Source organism: Megalobrama amblycephala, linkage group LG1, assembly GCF_018812025.1.
Source record: "Megalobrama amblycephala isolate DHTTF-2021 linkage group LG1, ASM1881202v1, whole genome shotgun sequence".
Taxonomy (NCBI): domain Eukaryota; kingdom Metazoa; phylum Chordata; class Actinopteri; order Cypriniformes; family Xenocyprididae; genus Megalobrama; species Megalobrama amblycephala.
Window position 1 is genome coordinate 71,577,430 of NC_063044.1, and position 25,468 is coordinate 71,602,897.

Below are 25,468 nucleotides of genomic sequence, written 5' to 3' on the forward strand. Positions count from 1 at the left end.
CTGACCCAGAATCTCTGCCTGTACTATGGCCGCGCTGGGCATTATATTGCTGAATGCCCCACTCGCCCCGTGCGACCCATGGTGAGTGTTATCATGCCTACGTTGAATAAGATGAAACCACTCACCATTGTTGTAAACCTTACTGCTGCCGACTTCTTCTGTCTTCCAGTTAATGCTCTCCTCAACTCTGGGTCAGCCGGAAACTTCATCTCCGGAGCCCTCTGCCGCCAGCTTCAACTCAAGACAACATCCACGCCGAAAATCTACCAGATCCACTTGGTAATGGGAAGACCCCTCCGTCAAGTGCGTTACTGTGTCGGCCCTCTCCAACTCCAAATCGGCATTCTTCATACAGAGGAGATCCACCTGCTGGTTCTGGATGATTCAACGACTGACTTGATTTTAGGGCACCCCTGGCTAGAGCAGCATAACCCCATCATCTCCTGGAGAACAGGAGAGATCCTGAAGTGGGGTCACCAATGCTTCACTGACTTTCCTGAGTTTCCTGTTCCTAGTCTCGTACATTCCAAAGAAGTCCAAGTCTGGGTTACGTCTGTGGAAAGTCCACTCGAAAACCACTCAACGGACATACCGGCATGTTACTCCAACTTCAGCGATGTCTTCTGTCCTAAGAAAGCCTCCACGCTGCCTCCTCATCCGCCATGGGACTGCGCCATAGACCTCATGCCTGGTGAGTCAGTGCCCAGAGGAAAAATCTATTCCCTTTCCATCCCGGAGGAGAAGGCCATGGAGGAATACATCACCGAAGCTCTGTCTCAAGGCTACATACGCCCGTCTACTTCCCCTGCTGCTTCCAGCTTTTTCTTCGTGGTGAAGAAGAACGGAGACTTGCAGCCCTGCATCGACTACAGAGCTTTAAATAAAATCACCGTTAAATTCAGATACCCGCTTCCTCTCGTCCTATCAGCGGTGGAACATCTCCGCTGCGCCACTGTGTTCACCAAGTTGGACCTCCGCAGCGCATATAACCTCATCCGAATACATGAGGGGGGCGATTGGAAGACAGCTTTTGTGACCCCTACTGGTCACTATGAGTATCTTGTGATGCCGTATGGACTCGTCAACGCCCCCTCCGTAATTTAGGATTTTATGCATGAGGTGCTCTGGGAGTTCCTGCACAAGTCAGTTCTGGTTTGCATCGACGACATCTTGATCTACTCCTGGAGCTTGGCCAAACATCGCAGTCACGTTGCGGAGGTCCTCCAATGCCTGAGGGCTTTCCATCTGTTTCTAAAAGCCGAAAAGTGCACTTTCCATCAGCCCTCAGTGCAGTTCCTGGGATATAACATCGATTGCAGTGGCGTCCGCATGTATGAAAGGAAGGTTGCTGCTATAAAGGACTGGCCCATCCCCACCTCTGTTAAAGAACTACAAAGATTCCTGGGTTTCGCCAATTTCTACCAAAGATTCATCCAAGGTTACAGCATCATCACCACCCCACTCACGGATCTGCTACGCAGTAAGCCCAAGTCTCTGTCCTGGAGTCCAGCTGCCACGCAAGCCTTCGACACCCTCAAGAAACACGGCGCACTCCCCTTATTTTACGCATCACACACGTCATTGGGCACTGGCCACCCAGGGGTCAATGAAACCCTCTCGTTGTTGAAACAACGCTTCTGGTGGCCCAACATGGCAGCTGATGTCAGGAGGTACGTGCAATGGTGCAGGGGATGTGCCATCTCAAAGAGCCCTCGTCATCTTCCCTCCGGGAAACTACAACCTCTGCCCGTTCCCAACCGCCCCTGGTCACACCTAGGAGTAGATTTCATCACAGATCTTCCAGTCTCCAACGAATGCACCTGTATCATGGTGGTAGTGGATCGGTTCTCTAAGTCCTGTCGATTAATTCCCCTGCGAGGACTTCCCACGGCAGTGGATACCGCTGAGATCATGTTCAACTATGTTTAAGATACTATGGACTGCCTGAAGATATTGTATCTGACCGTGGATCTCAGTTCACCTCATGAGTCCTGAAATCTTTCTTCAAGCTCCTAGGTGTGACCATAAGCCTCTCCTCTGGCTACCATCCCCAGACAAACGGGCAGACGGAGAGGAAGATACAGGAGATTGGCCATTTCCTACGTACCTTCTGTCACGGCCACCAGGACTCCTTGAACCAGTTTCTGGGTCGGGCCGAGTACAACCAGAACTCCCTCCGTCAGCCCACAACTGGACTTACTCCCTTCCAGTGAGTATCAACCCCCACTGTTCCCCTGGACCGGGGAACCGTCTGATGTCCCTCAAGTGGATAACTGGTTCCAGGAGAGCGAAAGGGTCTGGGACTCAGCTCATCTCCAACTCCAACAAGCCCTACGCAGGCACAGGATGACAGTGGACCTTCGATGTTCCAAAGCACCCAACTACCAGCCGGGACAGAAGGTCTGGCTGTCGACCCGGGTAATGTCACAGACACGCCAGGCTCCACAGTCACCCGATCACAGCGCACTCCCTCACCAGACTACTAATCACCCACACCTGTCATGCATCAGCAACATCATCACAGGCACTACAAAAGACACAGCAGCACACGCAGTCACTGTCCGGTCTCGTTAACGCATACCTACCTGTTATGCTTACCTCCAGGACTCCTCTAAAGATTACTTACCTTTCTCCAGCGTTCTCCACATCTCCTAGTGTTCTCCTCATCTCCTGTGAGTGTCTCTGTGTCTCATCTGCTCCACGTCTGCCTGCCATCCACGATCCATGGGAAAACAAGACAAGTATCAGTTCCACGATCACCATCTGCCACGAATTATACATGCCTTCACGAATTATACCTGCCTACACTTTGCTTACCATCTCTGGTTGTTCAATAAACACTACTTGTATTATACCTGTGTCTCCATCCCCTTCTGTATGTAACACTAGTCTCGTGTATACTACATTTAGTCAAGGTTGCTAAACTGCCTCCCTGCCATAAATATGGTAGAAGCTTGAAGCTGCACTTGAAGCTGGTTATTCTGTTTGTGTTGTTTAATCCTCCTCTGCTGAGATTGAGATATTTAATGCCGTACAGTCTTATATTAATGACAACTGTGTGACATGGCTTACAGCGGGGATCATGTTCATACAATCTGACAAGCAACAATCGTAAAAGACTATTATCTATATCTAAAGACTATTAATCATACAGTGTAGTTCTTGTGTTTCTGCTCGTCTCTTATTTTTTTTCTCTTCAGAGAATCTGCTTGTTAACAGCAGGTGTTCATCACTACTGCTCAGTCATCATTTAATTAATTGCTTAATTATCTCATTAACTACTGCTTCACTGTTACTTTTTTTTACACTCTGCTGTTTTAAACTAAAAGAGGAAAAAGTTTTTATGTGGTTTTAATTCAATTCACATTTATTTGTATAGCGCTTTTCATGATACATATCGTTTCAAAGCAGCTTCACAGAGAATGCATGTCAACATTACAATTTAAAGAATGCAGTTAGCAAATAATGTAATAATTTAAGCAATTAATTTACAATCACTGTTAGCAGTTTAACTGAAGGTAGAAGCAATGAGCTCCTGGAAAAATGAATTACATATTAACAATAATTAGGATATATATTTAGGATAATTAGGATATTAGATTCTCAGCCCACTGAGAATCCTGTTGAAAGTGCCCTAGTTATTGGTGATTCTATTACACGGAACGTGAAAATAGAGACACCAGCCACCATAGTCACGTTTGCCGGGAGCCAGAGCACCTGACATTAAAGCAAATTTAAAAGTGCTGGCTAATGCTAATCGCAAAATACTCTAAAATTATAATTCACGTCAGCACTAATGATGTTCGACTTCGCCAGTCGGAGATCACTAAAATTAACATTAAACTCTAATAAGTTTAATTAACATTAACATTAAAGAGGTGTGTGAACTCGCAAGTACAATGTCAGGAGAAGTAATTTGCTCTGGTCCCCTTCCTGTTCGTCGGAGTGATGAGATAGTTAGCAGATTATCATCACTCAATGGCTGGCTGTCTAAGTGGTGTCCACAGAATAATATAGGTTTCATAGACAATTGGAAAAGTTTTTGGGGCAGACCTGACCTGTTGAAAAGAGATGGTATGCATCCGTCCCGGGATGGTGCTGCTCTTCTCTCTAGTAATATGGCACATAGTCTTAGAGATGAAACAAACTACGGCTAAACCAGACAAACTGGCTAAACCGACCGTCTGCTAGCTGCCTCATGTTACAGAAGTCAGATAAATCCCAACACATAGAAACTCTTTCACCACGATATTATCACATAGAGACTGTGTCTGTACCCCGAATTAGTAAATATGTTCAACAAATAAAAAAACAGTTATAATACTAATGAACAAATGATAAAGCTTGGGCTGCTGAATATTAGATCCCTTTTTTCAAAAGCACTTATTGTAAATGATATTATCACAGACAATAATCTAGATTTGCTGTGTTTGACAGAAACCTGGTTAAAACTGGATGATTACATTACTTTAAATGAGTCTAGCCCTCAAGTTTACGATTATCGACACAATCCTCGACAGAAAGGCAAAGGGGGAGGTGTTGCTATGGGTTTTGTTTTTCCTCGCTCCTTATTGGCTGTCACATTTGATTTGCGACTACCATAGAGCGTTTGCGACATGCTGAATTTGAGTTGCTGTGTTAGATTCAGCGCGACGCTTAAAAGGATGGAAATGCAGACCAGAGGAATGTTTGCAGCGATTAAACACTTTAATTTCATTCTGTTACTCACACAAAATTATGATTTGCTGTCATTTGGCTGGTAATGTAGCACATGCGTCGTTTTGTCTGTTCTGTATACTGCTTTTTGTAACGTTTTAATTAAATTATTGTGACTAGCGTACATTTATCTGCCTGTTACACTACATATATTGTCAAAATGGTTATGCTTAAGGTTATAGGGTGGAGTAGGGAGCTTAGAATTATTCTTTTTATACAACAGTATATCAACTAAGATAACAGTCACTGTAAATATATCTATATTGCGTTTTTATTTTTGTGAAGTGGCTAAAAAGTGGTCATGTTTAGGTATGAGGGGTGAGTTAGGGGCTCAAAGATTTCTATATAATAGTAAAATATATTTGCATAAAAATATTATAATTTTTATATAAAAATATATAATTTAAATATTGGGATTCGTATAGATTTTTATATCCTTTAACTGAAAGATATACTTTGCATATGGCAAATAAATGGTATATTTACAAATTGCAGTTTGTACATAATTTATAAAGATGATCTGCAAATGGATCTGCTCGATTGTTCCTGTCTGCCTCGCTGCTGGTGGTTTGCGTCTCCGTATAGCTTTGTTTTCTCTTACGTTTATTTATTGAATCTCTTACTTTTATTCATTGTTGCTTATATTATTATTATTGCCTACCACATTAATCTGACGTCGCTAGCTTGTAATCTTTGAATCTAAATCGCTGTTACAACGCGTTTGCATCTCGCTAGCTTGTTAACTTGTCATCAGTCTCACGCGCTTCTCTTCCAACGCGTTCATCAAACAGCTGTGGTAACTCGGATCGAATCAGTCTACAAACACGGTGAGTCATGTCATCCTCTCACAGAATTGTTTCCTGTTCCATCTGTCACATGTTCAGTATAGCTCTCTCTGTCAGCGACGAGGGATTTACATGTCATAAATGTAGGGAAATAGTCAGGCTGACAGAGAGAATCTCAGAATTAGAGACACGCATCCAAACTTTAATCGAGGATAGTAAGAATACAGGGGCTTCAGAAACTGTTTTGGATGCGACTAGCTTAGTGAACTCTGTACATTGTTCGGTTCCGGCTGTAGAGCCCGCGCAGCAGGGCACTTGGGTAACGGTGAGGCGGCCTAGCATCAAACAGGTTCTCCCCACTCAGTGACACACCCACTGAGAATCCTGTTGAAAGTGCCCTAGTTATTGGCGATTCTATTACACGGAACGTGAAAATAGAGACACCAGCCACCATAGTCACATGTTTGCCAGGAGCCAGAGCACCTGACATCAAAGCAAATTTAAAAGTGCTGGCTAATGCTAATCGTAAATACTCTAAAATTGTAATTCACGTCGGCACTATTGATGTTCGACTTTGCCAGTTCGACTCTTACATCTAGATATTATCACATAGAGACTGTGTCTGTACCCCGAATTAGTAAACAAAAAACTTCTAAACCCATTTAATGGCAAAAATGTAATTGATGTTCAACAAATAAAAAATAGAGATAATAATGATAAACAAATGATAAAGCTTGGGTTGTTAAATATTAGATCACTTTCTTCAAAAGCACTTATTGTAAACGATATTATCACAGACAATAATCTAGATGTGCTGTGTTTGACAGAAACCTGGCTAAAACCGGACGATTACATTACTTTAAATGAGTCTAGTCCTCAAGGTTATGATTATCGACACAATCCTCGACAGAAAGGCAAAAGGGGGAGGTGTTGCTGTAATTTATAGTAATATTTACAGTATTAATCAGAAAGTCTTTCAAATATAATTCCTTCGAAGTGATGGTGCTTTACGTAACATTATGTAAGTTGACATTTGTGCTGGCTACTGTATACAGGCCACCAGGACACCATACAGACTTTATCAAAGAAATTGCCGATTTTCTATCAGAATTAGTACTAGCTGCAGATAAAGTCCTTGTTGTTGGTGATTTTAATATCCATGTAGATAATAAAAAAGACTCATTAGGGATTGGCATTTACAGACATTCTAAACTCTGTTGGTATTAGACAACACGTGTCAGGACCCACTCATTGTCATAATCATACTTTAGATCTAATATTGTCACATGGAATCGATATTGATGCCGTTGAAATTCTGCAGCAGAGTGACGACATCTCAGATCATTATCTAGTCTCGTGTATACTACATTTAGTCAAAGCGGCTAAACTGCCTCCCTGCCATAAATATGGTAGAACCATCACTTCTACCACTAAAGATCGCTTTATAAATAATCTTCCTGATCAGTTTCATCGCCTTAGCATAGCCAGACAGCTTAGAAGACCTCGATGTTGCAACAGAAACTATTGCCTCTGTCTTTTCCAGCACATTAGACTCAGTTGCTCCTTTGCGTTTAAAAAAGATTAAGGAAATTAATTCAACGCCATGGTACAATGAGCACACTCAGGCCCTAAAAACAGCAGCTAGAAAAATGGAGCGCAGCTGGAAGAAAACAAAACTTAGAAGTATTTCGCATTTCGTGGAGAGAGAAAATGATTGAGTACAGAAAGGCCTTAAAAACTGCCAGATCTGCCTATTTTTCAAAACTTTTAGAAGAAAATAAACACAACCCTAGGTATTTATTTGATACAGTGGCTAAATTAACAAGAAATAAAGCCTTCAACTTCTGATGTTTCCAAAGAGCATAGCAGTAATGACTTTATGAACTTCTTTACTTGCAAGATTGATAATATTAGAGAGAAAATTATAACCATGCAACCGTCTACTACAGTATTGTGTCAGACAGTGCATTGTAGTGTCCCTGAAGAAAAATTCAATTCATTTTCTGCTTTAGGAGAGGAAGAATTGTCTAAACTTGTTAAATCATCAAAATGTGTCAACAACATGTATGTTAGACCCTATACCGACTAAGCTATTGAAAGAGATGCTTCCGGAGGTCATAGATCCTCTTCTTAATATTGTTAATTCATCTTTATCACTAGGATACGTACCAAAAACTTTTAAGCTGGCTGTTATTAAACCTCTTATTAAAATACCACAACTTGATCCTAGAGAATTTAGTCAATTACAGGCCGATTTCAAATCTCACTTTTCTATCAAAAATACTAGAAAAGGCAGTTTCATCACAGCTATGTTCCTTTTTAGAAAGAGAATAGTATCTGTGAGGATTTCCAGTCAGGATTTAGACCGTACCATAGTACTGAGACTGCTCTCATTAGAGTTAGTAATGATTTGCTCTTATCATCAGATTGTGGTTGTATCTCTCTATTAGTGTTACTGGATCTTAGTGCTGCATTTGACACTTTTGATCACAATATTCCTTCTAAATAGACTCGAAAACTATGTTGGCATTAGTGGAATTGCATTGTCATGGTTCAAATCATACTTATCTGACCGTTATCAGTTTGTAGTAGTAAACGATGAGATGTCATATCAATCACAAGTTAAATATGGGGTTACCGCAAGGCTCAGTACTAGGACCGTTGCTTTTCACTCTGTACATGCTACCGTTGGGAGATATCATTAGGAAGCATGGCGTTAGTTTTCATTGTTACGCTGATGATACTCAGCTCTATATTTCTTCACGCCCTGACGAAACTTACCAATTCGCTAAATTAACAGAATGTATAGCTGATATAAAAAACTGGATGACCAGTAATTTCCTACTACTAAATTCAGAAAAAACAGAGATTCTAATTTTTGGACCAAAAACTACTTCACGCACTAACCTAGAATACTGTCTAACACTTGATGGCTGCTCTGTTAAGTCTTCGTCGTCAGTTAGGAACCTGGGTGTGCTCTTTGATTACCAATCTTTCATTTGAAGGCCATGTTACTAGCATCTGCAAAACCGCATTCTTCCATCTTAAAAATATATCTAAACTACGACATATGCTCTCAATGAAAAATGCCGAACAGTTATTTCATGCGTTCATGACCTCAAGGCTAGACTACTGTAACGCTCTACTGGGTGGTTGTTCATCCCGCTTGATAAATAAACTACAGCTCGTACAAAATGCAGCAGCTAGAGTTCTTACTAGAACTAGGAAGTATGACCATATTAGCCCAGTTCTGTCATCACTGCATTGGCTTCCTGTTAAACATCGTATAGAATTTTAAAATCTTGCTAATTACTTACAAAGCATTAAATGGTTTAGCTCCCCAGTACCTGAAGCGAGCTCCTTAATGCATTATAGTCCTTCACGTTTATTGCGATCTCAGAATTCAGGCCAGCTGATAATACCTAGAATATCAAAATCAACCGCAGGCGGTAGATCCTTCTCCTATTTGGCACCCAAACTCTGGAACAATCTTCCTAGCATTGTTCGGGATGCATACACACTCTGTCAGTTTAAATCTAGACTAAAAACACATCTCTTTAACCTGGCATACACATAACACATTATCAATTTATATTTTCAAATCCGTTAAAGGATTATTAGGCTGCATAAATTAGGTCAGCCGGAACCGGGAACACTTCCTATAACACCAGATGTACTCGTTACATCAGAAGAAGAATGTCATCTACGCTAATATTAGTCTTTCTGTTTATCCCGAGGTTTACCGTAGTCAACCGGATCCAGGCCGTATCCAGCTGAGACCAAGGACCTGCGCCTTGACACGACCACAATGCAGCCCTGAAATATCAGCAGAGATCGAGTTGACTAGATCATCCACTGTGAAGACATCATCAACACGACAGCCAGTGCCACAGTTCCTCAACAAACCGTCCATACCAGCGTGATGAATACGATCCTCAACTGGATGGAACTGAAATAAATACTTTGATTGTTGCGATTCTATCAGACTTATGATAGCAAACTGAATCGTAACAAAGCACTGTTCGCCAGAGGAGAACTGGCCCCCTGACTAAGCCTGGTTTCTCCCAAGGTTTTTTTTCTCCCTTTTAACAGCTATTTGCCACTTGTTTGCCACCTGATGTCACCTGTTGGAGTTTGGGTTCCTTGCCGCTGTTGCCTTTGGCTTGCTTAGTTGGGGACACTTGACATTTGACTTGACATTTGATATTCAACAGTATTCTTGACATTTATTCAACAGTGCTTTGATCTGCCTGCATTGACACTATTCTTGAAGAGCTGCTTGAAGAGCAAAAACTATGTACCAGTTATCAATGTAAAGCTGCTTTGATACAATCTGCATTGTAAAAAGCACTATATAAATAAAGGTGACTTGACTATATAGAAATTTGGGAATGTGCATGTTGATCCAGATGATTGCGTCTTCTGAAGTCCTCGCAGGAGTTGGCGCTGTCTCTTCATAGGTGTTGGTCATCTGAGGTCTTCTTAAGAGGCTGGATCCAAACTGAAGCTGAAGTCCTCTCTAGTCACCTCGGGACATTATCAGGAAGGCTATTCCAGAGTTTCGGAGCCAAATGTGAAAACGCTCTCCCTCCTTTAGTGGACTTAGATATCCTAGGTACAACCAGAAGTCCAGAGTTTTGTGATCTTAAAGAGCGTGAAGGATTGTAGGTTAAGTACACAGGAGCTAAACCATTAAGAGCCTTATAGGTCATTAGCAATACTTTATAATCGATACGGAACTTAATAGATAACCAGTGTAGAGATGATAAAATTGGTGTTATATGATCATATTTTCTTGACCTGGTAAGAACTCTATCAGCTGCATTTTGTACTAATTGTAGCTTGTTTATTGAGGAAGCAGGACAACCAGCTAATAATGCATTACAGTAATCTAGTCGAGACGACATGAAAGCATGAACTAACTTTTCTGCATCAGAAATAGATAACATATTCCGTATCTTAGCAATGTTTCTGAGGTGGAAGAAGGCTGTTTTTGTAAAATATGAAATATGATTTTCAAAGGACAAGTTGCTGTCTAATATAACACCCAGGTCTTTAACTGTCGAGGATGGAGTAACAGTACATCCTTCTAAATGCAGATTGTAGTCTGAGAGATTCTGTGTACAGGTTTTTGGCCCAATAAGTAATACTTCAGCACACTCTGTCAAATTGGATAATTTAGAGATTTCATCTGGTTGTGTTGAAATATATAACTGAGTATCATCGGCATAGCAGTGGAAACTAATTCCATGTTTTCTTATAATATTGCCGAGTGGCAGCATGTATATTGAAAATAGCAGAGGGCCTAACACTGATCCTTGCGGCACTCCATAGTTTACTATCGTTTCTGTCACAGTGACGAACTCCGTGATTCCCTCCTCTGGCCAGCAGAGGGCGCCCTCACCCGAATATTGACACTCGCACATACACTACATTTCCCATCAGCCCCGTACCTGGTACTGATCACGCCACCCAGCTGCAGCTCATTGGTTAGGTCTATATAAACTGTTCCTGCACTAGTCCTCATTGCGAGGTCTTGTTTACTACAGTGCATTTCTGAGCATTATTTCCTGATTTGCCTATCTGTTGTGACCCAGTTTGATTACCCGTTTACGATCCTCTACTGCCTACCTTCTGGACTATTTGCTTTGTGTTTTGACCTGTGATTGCTCTCCACCTGTCCTGATCTCCTGCTTAATTTACGACCACGACTTTGTCTGCCCTCTGTCACTGTATCTGCCGGTTCTGACCACTGCCTGTTTGACCTCATTTCTATAGTGTCGAACGCAGCACTGAGATCAAGTAACACTAGTATTGAGATACAGCCTTGGTCAGAAGCTAGAAGTAAGTTGTTTGTAATTTTAACGAGCGCAGTTTCTGTGCTATGATGAGATCTGAATCCTGACTGAAATTTATCATAGATAGCATTTTTGCAAGAAGGAGCACAATTGGACCGACACCACTTTTTCTAGTATTTTAGATATAAATGGAAGATTTGAAATGGGTCTGTAATTTGCTAATACATTTGGATCTAATTGTGGTTTCTTAAGGCCCTGGTATACTTCAAAGGAAATCGAAGAAAGAACTGATGTGACGTCATTTAGAACAAAATCAGGCCAAAACGAAGTTCGTTTTGTATTCTTTTTGGAAGTTCGAAATGGCTTGCCAAAGCGAACTTTCAGGAAAAGTTCGTTCCAGCACCAAAACACCTTCATACTACCATTGGTCAGTGATGATAACGTAACAGGAGGTGTGTGCTGAGGCTCCGCCTTCATTCGCGTTGACCGCGTCTCTGACTCATTTGATCTGTAGAGTTTGTTGAGGTAAGATCTCCGCAGGTGAAAACATGAACAGACTAGATAGCTGCTTTATAGTACAAAATGAAGTTGTGCTTGTAAAAAAATGAGGCACTAACACTGTTTTTTATGTTTGATACTGTAAAGCTGCTTGATTTTAAGCAATCTATTGAATAAAGTGCTATATGAAGACGTGACGTGACTGGAGTGCTACTTTGCAGAGCTAGTGCTAACATTCCCATGCTGTTATGATCAGACGCTTTTCTTATGCTTTCTATATTAAATGCTTGCTGTTTTCTCATGTTTGTTGTGTTTATTTTGTTACTGAGAAGAAAGTGCACGGCACATAATTACAAATTCATCTAAACGTCGCTCTTAGCAGTGTGGACGGCGTCAGATGTTCGTTTACAGTATACCACTGGTCACACATTTCAAACTTCGTTTTGCCCCTAAACGAAGAACGAATATAAGTTTGTTTGAAGTATACAGGAGCCTTTAATGAAAGGCTTAATAACTGCTATCTTGAACGGTCTTGGGACGTGACCTAGAGATAGAGACGAGTTGATAATATTGAGAAGAGGCTCTTCTGCTACAGGTAACAATTCTTTCAGTAGTTTAGTGGGTATTGGATCTAATAAACATGTTGTTGGTTTAGATGCAGTGATAAGTTTATTTAGCTCTTCCTGTCCTATAGTTTAAAGCACTGCAACTGTTCTTGAGGGGTGATAATTGAGGTTGAATCATAAAACTCTGTTAAAGGTTGTACATTTACAATTGTATTTCTGATACTTTCGATTTTCTCAGTAAAGAAATTCATAAAGTCATCACTACTAAACTGCAATGAAATGTTTTGTTCTGGTGATGTCTGTTTATTTGTTAATCTAGCCACTGTACTAAACAAGAACCTTGGATTGTTTTGGTTATTTTCTATGAGTTTGCGGAGATGCTCGGCTCTGGCTGCTTTTAGAGTCTTTCTATAACGGGACGAGCTGTCTTTCCATGCGATTCTGAAGACCTCTAAACGAGTTTGTCTCCATTTGCGTTCTACATTACAAGTTTCTCTCTTGATAGCGTGGGTAATACTGTTGTACCATGGTACAGTATCTAATGTACTAGTGAAAATGGTGCACATGCTGCTAGTCATTTTCTCGAGATCATTTGTGTGTTTAGGTACGATGAGCAGCTGAGACAGATCAGGCAGTTTATTTGTGAATATATCTATAGTTGTTGGGAGAATTGTTCTGCCTAGTCGATATCGCGGTGCAATTTGACAAATATCATCAGTATACAGTACACAAGTTACAAGGTAGTGATCAGTGACATCATCACTTTGCGGTAGAATTTCTATAACGGTTGGATTGATTCCATGTGATATAATTAAATCTAGTGTATGATTAAAACGGTGAGTGGGTCCAGTGACGTTTTGTTTGACCCCAAAGGAGTTTAGTAAATCTGTAAACGCAGCCCCTAACGTATCATTTGTATTGTCTACATGAATGTTAAAATCTCCAACAATCAGCGCTTTATCGACGTTGACCAATAGATCTGAGAAAAAGTCTGCAAACTCTTTTAGGAAATCAACATAAGGCCCTAGAGGTCTATAAACGGTAGCCAAAGCAAGATATAGTAGTGACTTTTTACTCATATCTGAGAGTGTAACATTTAGCATAAGTGTGGCAGGGGGGGGCGTGGTTCAGCGAAGTCTGCAGCAGGAGAGAGCGTCGGGAGACGCGTGGTAAATGAGTGGGTTAAATGTAAATCATGAACACCTGTTTCTTATTCCAGTAATTGGCACGGAGACAGGATAAAATGCCAGGAGAAACAGGAGTGTGGGAGAGAGAGAGGGACTGCTGACTGAGAGACACTGGGACTGAGCTGGAGAGCACTACTGGAGTGAAGCCCGTCTGTGGATGTGGATTGTTTATTGTGCGTTGCACAGACTTTTGTTTGGACATCTTGTTATTGAAATAAAAACTCAGTCAGCAGTCAAAGTCGACCCTGTCCTCTTCCTTCCCTACGAACTTGAACTTATTACACTGGTGCCGAAACCCGGGAAGGAAGAAGGGAACCGCCGCCATGCACTCGACCTCTGCCCAGCCATTTGCGGAGATTATTTCATCCCTCGCGGTCATGCAACAGGAACATCATCAAGCCCTGCTGGACCTGCGTACGGATCAGGAGCGCCGCTTTGAGGTCATCATACAGGTCCAGCAGGAAGACCGCGAGAGGACTTATTTGAAAAATTGGCGGAGGCTTCTGGGTGGCCCCGGGTGGAGTGGCCGATGCGCCTGGTCCCCCTGTTATCAGGAGAGGTGCAGGTGGTGGCGCAGCAGCTCCCTGTACAGAACCTCCTGGTCTTCGACGATCTCAAGTGGGCCATTCTGCAGTGCGTCGGCCGGACCCCAGAACAACATCGCCACCGCTTCCACTCATTGTTGCTGGGGGAGTCCGGCCGGCCATTCCTGATGGCCCAACAGCTCCGGGACTCCTGCCGCAAATGGCTGCTGGCCGACGGAAGCGACGTGGAGCAAGTCATCGATCGGGTGGTACTGGAACAGTTTACCACTCGGCTTCCGAAGAAAACGGCCGAGTGGGTCCAGTGCCACCGACCCACGTCGCTGGATTCAGCCATCCATCTGGCATGCCCAGGGGTCGGCGAACTTTTACCATCAATCTCTCTCTCTCCTTCTGTTCCTCTCTCTCTCTCTAAACCTGTCCCTCTCCCCAGGTCCTGTCCGCCCGGCCCGCCTCGTGGGGCGGGGCGGAACTGAACTAGGATCAGTTTCTGGATCTAGAGCCCTGCCCAGGGGGGCGGGACTGTCTGCTGTCGGGCTGGACCCCGCTCCTGTTTCTCCCCTCTCTCCGCGCCAACAATTTAACCCACTCTTTGCCACGAGAGCGGCGGGTAGGTCTGGGCGGTCTGTTAGCGTTGCGGGACCCGGAGCATTTTGTGGACAGGTCTCCTGTCATTGAGGTGGGGACAATGATCCGGGTCCCGGACATCCCACAGGCTGCCCCTGGTCAAGCTGGCCGGTACCAAATACCTGTGAGTATCAAGGGGGGTACCTATCAGGCTTTGGTGGACTCAGGTTGTAACCAAACCTCCGTTCATCAAAGCCTGATTTCGTCCGGGGCATTGGATACAAGCCGCATGGTTAGGGTGCGGTGTGTGCACGGGAATGTGGTGGAATATCCTATAGTGCCAGTTATTATTCAATTCAGGGGTCAAAAGCATAGTGTTGAGGTGGCAGTTAAACCGCACCTCCGGCATCCGTTAATTTTGGGAACCAATTGGCCAGAGGGACTGAACCGGGACCACTGGGTTCTGCATCAGGGGAACAGAGCGAAATCGAGAGACTTATTCTCTCGGAGTGTGATGATTTTCCCCTGGAGCAGTCTCAGGATGAGACGCTGAAACGTGCATTTGAACAGGTCACTACCATCGACGGTCAGCCTCTCCATCCTGGACAACTGCTGACTTATCCATATTTTGCAATTATAAAAAATAGGTTGTATCGAGTGACCCAAGACACTCAGACAAAAGAAGATACAACCAAGTTGTTAGTTCCTAGGAGCCGCAGGGAAATGCTTTTTCAAGCGGCTCATTCTAATCCAATGGCTGGTCATTTAGGACAGGTGACGACACTAAATCGCCTCATGACCCGATTTATTTGGCCGGGCATTCACGAGAATGTGCGCAGGTGGTGCGCTGCTTATCGTGAATGTCAGTTGGTAAACCCACTGGCCACCCCAAAAGCGCCTTTGCGCCCCCTCCCATTAATGCAGGTCCCCTTCGAAAGAATTGGCATGGACCTCATCGAGCCAGCGATCAGCACGAGGACATCATTTTGCATTAGTCATTGTGGATTATGCAACACGATATCCGGAGGCAGTGGCTCTCTGCAACATTTCCGCTAAGAGTGTTGCTGATGCACTGTTTTCTTTAATCTCCCGAGTGGGGATTCCCAAGGAAATCCTCACTGATCAGGGCACAGCGTTTATGTCACAGACATTACGCGAACTTTATGAATTATTGGGCATTAAATCGATTCGTACCAGCGTCTTTCACCCACAAACAGGCGGGCTGGTCGAACGTTTTAATCGCATGCTTAAAACAATGATTCATAAATTCGTACAGGAAGACACCAAGAATTGGGATAAATGGTTGGAACCCCTGTTGTTCGCTGTGCGAGTGGTCCCGCAAGCCTCCTCAAGGTTTTCCCCCTTCGAGCTTCTCTATGGTCGTCAGCCCAGAGGGGTGTTAGAAGTCATAAGAGAAGCTTGGGAGGACGGACCGTCTCAATCAAAAAACGAAATTCAGTATGTACTGGACCTGAGAACAAAACTCCACACTTTGGGGCGGCTTTCTATGGAGAATTTGTTACAGGCCCAGGACAAACAGAGCCGGCTGTATAACAGAGGAACCAATTTGCGTAAATTTGCACCGGGAGATAAAGTGCTTGTATTGCTCCCAACGTCAAGTTCAAAATTACTTGCAAATTGGCAAGGACCATTTGAGGTAACACGGCAAGTTGGAGAGCTCGATTATGAGGTAATACGCTCAGATAGGAGGGGAGCACGTCAAATTTACCACCTCAATCTCCTTAAAAAATGGAATGAGGGAGAATCAGTGATGCTGGCGACGGTGATTAGCGGAGAGGATGATCTCGGGCCGGAGGCGAATGTCAAAAAACAATCCCTCACTCTGGCCCCAGGGGGAGATCATCTCTCGCCCTCCCAGCTCATTGATTTAACCAAATTACAGGCAGAGTTTGCTGACGTGTTTTCTCCCCTACCTGGTCGTACAAATCTCATTCAGCACCGTATCGAGACAGAGTCGGGCGTTGGTTCGCAGCCGTCCATATCGCTTACTTGAACACAAGAAAAAGTAGTTCAGGAAGAATTAGGAGCGATGCTTGAAATGGGGGTAATAGAAGAATCCAGCAGTAACTGGGCGAGCCTGATAGTTTTGGTTCCTAAGACGGACGCTCAGTGCGGTTCTGCGTGGATTACCGGAAGGTGAATGCTGTGTCGAAATTCGACGCGTATCCAATATATATATATATCCCATCACTACCTACCAGAACACGTTCTTCCAGTGACCACCAACCACCTGCACACCAAACAATTCAGGCACTACAAGCATTCAACAAAGGAAATGCTGTATTTAAAGGCAAAACATACCTTCTACGAATACGCACAGCAGCGCCCCCTGTTGACTAGGCTACACTAGCTAAGCTTAGCTGGCTAAACCCTGCAAAAGCTAGCAAACCTTTGCAAAAGGATAACGCGAGTATCATTGTTCAATACCTAAGTGAAGAGATAAGACTTACTCATAAGTGCCCTGCACAGGAGATGGGGGACACGATAAGCACAAGCGAAGGCCAGGCAGCGCAGAGTACTGAGCACAGAGTAACTCTGATGTCCGATGTGCAGTAGGCAGTGCAATGTATCACTTTAGAATATTTATCGCCATGTGGGGTAGCATGACTGGATGATAAATTTGTCTTGTATATTTGTTATTGCAAAGTTTATTTTCTATTTCAACATCAAAATGTATAAGAAGGGAGGACTTGCAGTCATTTTTGAGTAAGAAAGGGAACATTTCAGTATTATTTTTATACCCAAGGGTATTGCATTAACAACAGTAAAGAACTGTTTTGGATGACAGGCAAATCTGTGTTTTAAAGTGAAGGAATTGTAATCTAAAACATTATCACTCTCATCCATTAGATCATTGACTAAATATTTCTATTTAACCAGTCTTCGTAAAATTTGTTTCTATGTAAAATATATTTGTTATTCCAGATAGGAGTATTGTGGGGTGTAACATTGTGTAACATTGTGTGTGTGTCAATTTCCAACATAATACGACTTGTTTGTGAAATGTTGATAGTTTCACCAACATATAGTTGATAGTTGATAGGGGCAAATGCGTTAAATGCGTTAATCATTTTTTTTTTTTTTTAACGTGATTAATTAATGATCATGAGGCAGAACAGAACAGAGAGATGATTATACAGTCTGTCCATTACTGTATTTAAAATTATATTTAAAGCAGATTATACCAACCACAAGAAAATGACTTTGAACACTGTATGGAAATATGCATATAAATGAAAATAAATCTTGACTGTTAAAACAATTATAATAATCAGATTTTGAAGGTGTCACTATTTCTTCAGGGAGTTTTTCTCTGTTTTCTGAGAAGAAGAAAATCAAACAATGAACAATCCTCTGAGTTTTTGCTGTTTTAAATCTTGTTTCAGATGGTCTCCAAACTCAGCAGTATTTTATTGTAATATTGTAGGCATCTCTATTTCCTCTGAGTCCTTCCTCCCTGCAAAATAAAAGCATTGACTGACCTCTCGTATGTGTTTTTACCATGATTGCAGATTGTTCCAGATCAGATGAGTGTGAATCATCAGATTGTGTGAAGCTCAAACTCACCAGCTCTTCTTGCACAGATGATCTGAAGAAGAATCACAGTAGGAGCAGCAAACACTGCCATCTCAACAATAATCACAATCACTGCAGGAAACATGTGTGGAAGAACAAGAAGAAGAAGAAGAAGAAGAAGAAGAAGAAGAAGAAGAAGAAGAGAAACTGGACATGACTGAAGTCAAGGGGATTCAGCTATAAAAGATTATAAAGCATTTAATACACATTTAAATTCCAGTGGTTATCTGCATTAATGAACTGCATGCAAATACATTTAATTCCAGGGCCATTTTTTAAATGAGATTTATGATAAGAAGCTTCAGCTGTTCTCTCTCAATCTGACTGTTACAGGAGGCCCTCTTGTGGCCTGAGAGAGAAGAGGAAGGATTTTACTTCATAGAGTCAAAGTTCATGATGAGTGGCTCTAACATCTCTAGAGAGAACAGTTATACATTCAGATAGTGGTTATAGATATGATTCCAAATAAATAATAATAATAATAATAATAATAATAATAATAATAATAATACTTCTACGAACTGAGTTTGATTCATTTCAACTGCTGTCGTTCTTAAACAATGTTTGTGAAAAGCTGTATTTTCTCTGCAAATGAATATGTAGAGAAGTTCCTATAGTTCTACTGTAATTGGCATTGTAAAGCACTGAAATGAGTAAGACATGCATAAAAACCTCGCTGAGAAGCAACTGCAGATTTTCTGTGTGCAGCTGAAGTCGTCTCAGAGTTTGAGCTGCTGACTGGAAACTGTGTCTCTGAATCAACTGGAGCTGCAGAAGATGAAGGTTCAGATGAGTCATACTGTACAACATTAACATCAATTTGTTCTAAATGACATTATTAATCGTCATCTCTCTGTGTCAGAGAGTCTGTGGAGTTATTGAGTTAATATAAGGAAGTCATGAATAAACACCTTGTTGTTCAGTAAATCCAGGTGTTTGAGCAGCTGTTGTCCTCTCAGAGTTTGGAGTATTTAATGACTTCTGATTCTCTGTACAAATGAAAGGATGGATTAATTAAAGCCAGTGTGAACCAGTGAAGTGAGAGACTGATGATGTGTGACAGTGATCATGTGATCATGAACCTTGTGTAGGAGCTGCTGCTGTAGTTTGGCTTGATTTCTTCTCAGAGTTTGAGCTGCTGACTGGAATCAGAAGATGAATGTTCAGATGTTCATCTGTAGGACATTAACATCATATTTTACAGTAGTAATAGTTGTTTCTCACCTGAATACTTGACAGTGTATCTGACTGAGGTCTGGAGTTGATTTCAGAGAGTAAGCTGACATCTCCACTCTCTGTTGTCATCTTCATTCAGGAGTGTTGTAGTCAGAGTGATGTTACAGTGATCTGATGAGAATAATATCTGATATCTGGAGTCTGTCTTCAGATCAACACCAGTCTGATTCACCCACAACAGCTGAAGACCCTCAGAACGAACCCAATAATCACAGGAGAATCCAGAATCCAACTGACAGGAGAGAGTCACAGAGCGACCTGGACTGATCTCAGTCTGTGAGGATGATGATGATGATGATGATGATGATGATGATGATGATGGAGACACTGAAACTGAACACAAGACACAAATCACAGACTCTTCAATCATCATGTGAGTTTAAAGGGAGAATGGCGTTCTTCACAAATTGATCATATAATCATAAATTTACCATGAAGAACATGCAGGAAAACATCTGCATCAGTTCCTTGTTGTTTATTATTCATATTGTCTGCAGCTGTATAATCCAGAATCTTCTTCTGTGACGTTCTTGATGTTCAGAGAGCAGTCAGACCCCAGACTCAGTCTCTCATGTCTCTCTGTGTCTTTCTTCTTTATCCCTTCTGTAATTAATTCAACTGCTGCTGAATGTCTGAATCTGTTACTGTAGATCCATGTAGTTGATTTGCAGTCAGAAAGAGTATTATTACAGGGCAGACGGACATTTTCACCAGAACTGATGAACACATTCTCATCATTCACTCCAATGGCACCTGAAACACAGTATATTTGAGTAATCATTATGCAATATATGAATACATTAAATGTATTAATGGTAACAGGGCATTCTCAGTGTCAAATACCAGTGCATTCAGGAATAAAACAGTATTTGCAAATGTGACATATCAGAAAAATCAATGTTATGAAGAATAAAGCATGTTCAAAGTAACTTATTCACAAGACTCCATGCCATTAAAACATTGTTTTGTAAGCATTTATATTTAACCCTTTCATGGGAGTTTAAAGAGCATGCAGAAATGCATTTACCTGTGAGAAGTGAAGAGAGAATGATCAGTCCCCGAAGACACAGATCACACTGATCAGCCATTTTCTGTTTCTGTCAGTCTTTCTCTTCATTATATTGTTACAGCTCTTCCTTTAATCATCATCAGCTCCTCCTCTGTATATATTAGCTTACTGTTCAGACATAAAGTCTAGCATGCATGTCTCTTCCCACCAGTCTAAATTGAGTTCAGAGATGACCACCGCTCTATTGTGGTTAAACTAAGCTCTCACATTCAGCAGTAACATGTTTCCTCACCAGTGAGATCACAGATCTGAAAACACTACAGAAAACGTGTAACGTCACATGCACAGCACACAGACACCTACCTCATTTAAAAATAGACAAAAGTTTACGTAAAGACGTGTTGTCTAACTCCAATAGAGTTAAATTAAATTCAGTGTAAATGCCAATCCTAATGCGTCTTTTTCATTATCTACATGGATATTAAAATCACCAACAACAAGGACTTTATCTGCAGCTAGTACTAACTCTGATAGAAAATCAGCAGATTCTTTGATAAAGTCTGTATGGTGTCCTGGTGGCCGTTGAAATTCTGCAGCAGAGTGACGACATCTCAGATCATTATCTAATCTCGTGTATACTACATTTAGTCAACTGCCTCTCTGCCATAAATATGGTAGAACCATCACTTCTACCACTAAAGATCGCTTTATAAATAATCTTCCTGATCAGTTTCATCGCCTTGGCAGAACTCAATGTTGCATCAGAAACTATTGACTCTCTCTATTCCAGCACAATATTTCTCCTTTGCACATAAAGAAGATTAAGGAAATTAGCCCAATGCATTGGTACAATCACACTTTCAGACTTAAGAGAGAAGACAAAAAAAATGGAACACAGGTGGAAGAAAACCAAACTGGAAGTTTATTGTATTGCATGGAAAGAGAGCATGATTTATTACAAAAAGGCCATACCTCTAGAAAGCAAAAAGCATCTGTAGCCAATAAGATAGTGAAGTGACATGTGGCCAAGTATGGTGACCCATACTCAGAATTTGTGCTCTGCATTTAACCCATCCAAGTGTGCACACACACACTGTGAACACACACCCGGAGCAGTGGGCAGTTATTGCTGCGGCGCCCGGGGAGCAGTTGGGGGTACGGTGCCTTGCTCAAGAGTCTCACCTCAGTCGTGGTATTGAGGGTGGGGAGAGAGACCTGAGACTCAAACCCATGACCTTTGGGTTACAAGTCCGACTCTCTATCCATTAGGCCACGATATCATTAGAGACTTTTAATAGGAGTACTGGTAATGCGAACTAACACCTCTCCAAGATTTTGGACATAAAAGATTAAATTTAAAATTGGTTAGGATAGATGTATCTGAATTTGGCATCCTTAAACTTGTTGTAATTGTTGTTTTAGACTGTCAGGGACAGTTCCAGTGCTTAGACTCAAATATATAGATGCTGAATAACATCTGAACCAACAGTATTTACAAGTTTAAAATAAGAGCCGGCATGACAGTATGAGGAAAGACAGCGGGCCTTAAATGTTCAAATTTATTTTTGCAAGAAGGAACAGGGTCAAGAAAAGACTAAGAGATCCATGGACTCTCATGGGTGTCTGAATCAAATTGCAATGTTTGTTGTCTCAAACTATAATGTTTGACCACACTGGTTATTAAAGAAACCCACTCCCATCAGTCCAAACTGGGTTCAGAGATGATCAGTTCTGTGTGGGTTAAGATCTAATTTCCTCTTCTAACCTGTGTGGTCAAACTAACTGAGTTCTCACATTCAGCAGTAACAGTCTCGTCTACGAAGTCTGCTCAAGAAAATATGTGTAGTGATGGAAAATATATTTCAGCATAAATACATGTTTGACAGACTATTTTATTATTGACAAATAAAATATAATATTACAAGAATTGCTGAAAGCAGCTGCTCAAATGGTTCAAACACTAAATTTTCATTCCTGTCATGTGATAAACGCTTACATTAGTGTGTCCAAACTCAGTCCTGGAAGGCCATTGTCTTGCAGACTTTAGCTCCAACTTGCCTCAACACAGCTGACTGGAAATTTCTAGTATGTTAAGTAACTCCTTGATTAGCTGGATCAGGTGTGTTTATTTGGGGTTGAAGATAAATTCTGCGGGACAGTGGCCCTCCAGGAGCAGGATTGGACACCCCGGGGTTACAACATCAAGTAGCTTTGGCTGTTCTCATAATTAGTGCAAGCTGACAGTTAATTAACCGCTCGATAAAATAGATGTTTAATGAGAATGATGTAAGAGAGTTATGGAAGTAATTTAATGCCAAATGTTTTTGAAATAAAAAGCTTGTTGAATTGCACTAAATGAAAAAAAATATGCATTACATTAGCTGTGCTTGCATTTTGATGCACTGTATTTTTAAGGCTTGCATTTTTATAGGCTGAAATTCAACATGGTCGTATATTTAAGCTGTGAATATTTCAATTAAAAATATTTCACACACATTTTCATTATTAAAAATTCAATTAACTCATATTCACCTTTCAGATTTCACTTCCAAACTGTTCATTGTTTAAAAATACAACTATTAAAATTCGACTAGCAATTTTCAGTCCATTTTATTTCACTTTTCAAATTTGCTTCCACAAATTCAGTGGTTCAAATTCGGCAGAAAATTCAACATTTCACATCCGGGGAACTGCAGGAAAAGCAGTAGAGTGCCGATGCATGATATCCATCTGCTGTTAGTCTTCTTCACCAGCAGGTGCCGCTAGCGGCTGTTTACAAAGACGAGCAACAGCTAGTAAGTCATCATTCATTCATAAAAACGGATTTATAGAATTAGAGCAAGCAGTAAGTGAATGTGTGATGATTATCAGGGCCAGTATACATGCAGAAAAGCTGATAAAGACACAAAAGCTGCATTTATGTTTAATTCAGTGTCTTTACGGTTACTTTCCCTGTGTTGGCTACAGCTTTCTCTACAGTGAACAAGATAACGTTATTTCCCAATGCTGGTGTACAGATCAAACGTTAAATCTGAGGTAGACATATATTTCTCTCTGTTGTTTAGTTTCTTTAACTTTATATCGCGGCGCTGTGTTGTAATACTATGGTTTCCCTCATTCGTCATAGGATTCCCCTGCCAGGACATGTAAAACTCTTAACACAGCTTAATGGACTCGAACAGTGATATAAAAGACCATTTTTTTATGTAAGCTATACTATAGAGGCTCCAAGAAAGCAGATACTGGCATAAAGGTAGTTTGACGCTGAACGTTTGATATTCGCAAATTTAGGGACCGTCTCTAAAGTTACAACATTGGTATTCACGTTTCTACCTTCAATAGCGTTTAAAGAGAATGACTTAGTCACGAAACCAACTGTAAAGTGTTCATCTAGGTCCCAGGTATAATGCAAACATTTTAGATTTTTGATGTTTATTCAAATAAAAGGTAACACTTTATATTAACTAGTTAATATGAACTGCACTTCTACAGCACTTATTAATCTTTGTTAATGTTAATTTCAGCGTTTACTAATACATTATTAAAATCAATAATTGTAGGCCTATTTGTTAACGTTAGTTAATGCACAGTGAACTAACATGATCAATGAACTGCTGTATGTTTATTAACGTTAACAAAGATTAACAAATACAGTAACAAATGCAGGGGCGTAGTTTGCGGGGGGGATGGGGGGAGGTAACCCCCCCCAATATTCAAATCCATCAGTTACAACCCCCCCCCAATATTTCAGCATGAAAATCACAGTAGATCTATACTAACATATGTAATTCATTTATTTTGTAACAATAATTTTGTTTCTAATCGAATATGAGTTTGTCATAATAAATTAGTCAAAAAATATCCCCCTTCCATTGAACCGATTGGTAACGCCCAACCAATGAGCGTTGCACTTTCACCAAAACAACGCGAGTGGAGCTCTACTGTTTGAATGGAGAGCACGGGTAGCACCAAAAAAAGAAGAGAACCGCTGCCCAGCTGACTATATTAAACTTCTGTTCAAAGAGGGACGTTAAAAAGAATTAAGCATGTACTGAGAAGGAGGTATGAAAACATTGTAATAGCTACACTCCACATATATTTTAGCTAGCTAATCCATTGCAATTTAGCCATAACTATCAGTGTAACTGTAACCAGTTACTAAAAAAGCCGTCTATTTTGTTACTTCATTTTTCAATAGCGTCTGTAATTATCAATGACAAAAGTATTCACATCGGTGTTTGTTTTCTTCCTCAATTAATATGACTTTTGAACGATTTAAGTAGTTCACCCATTAAAACGTCGAATCGCTGACACCTACTGGCGGTTTCAATTTTTAACATAATTTCTTTCTTTTTAGAATCACTCCGTTATGTTAGAATTTGATGAATGGTTATAGATAAATTCTATAAAGTTATGACAGATAGATAGATAGATAGATAGATAGATAGATCTAATCTTTTTAATTAAAAAAAATAATAACAGGCAGCATACCAACGCTCAACCCCCCCCAATGTTGAAACCAAATCTACGCCCTTGAACAAATGTATTGCTCATGGATAGTTCACATTAGTTAATACATTATGAATCTTATTGTAAAGTGTTCCCAAATAAACTGTCAAGTAATATGTAAATATTGCTATGTATTTCACTACTATATGAGATCATACAAAAAAAATGTCATAATTTAAAGCTCAATAGCATGTGAAGAGAATGATTTACAATCACAAAACCAACTGTAAAGTGTTCATCTAGGTGTCAGGTCCAACAGTGATGCGACCTCTCTCTCGCTCTCTCTCTCTCTCTCACACACACACACACACACACACACACACACACACAAATCAAAGTACATGCACATATGCTTTTTTTTTACAGATTTATCACACAATTTCTGCTTAATTCATTTTATTTTTCCTGCTCATATAAATGCTTTGGCAACACAATGTAACATTTGTATAAGCAGGATA

General features: G+C 41.0%; 1 protein-coding gene across 1 annotated transcript in view; it reads right to left on the bottom strand.

Annotated features, from left to right (window-relative positions):
- Window positions 1-25,468, bottom strand: part of LOC125277941 (suppressor protein SRP40-like) — a gene marked incomplete at its 3' end in the record, with an annotated part of 94,078 nt that overhangs the window by 44,600 nt on the left and 24,010 nt on the right. Inside the window, exons 4-5 of the mRNA XM_048206612.1 lie at window positions 19,339-19,431; window positions 19,168-19,245 (exon numbers count right to left, since the gene is read on the bottom strand). Coding sequence (XP_048062569.1) covers window positions 19,168-19,245; window positions 19,339-19,431 — 171 coding nt within the window. The remainder of the gene's footprint in view (window positions 1-19,167; window positions 19,246-19,338; window positions 19,432-25,468) is intronic.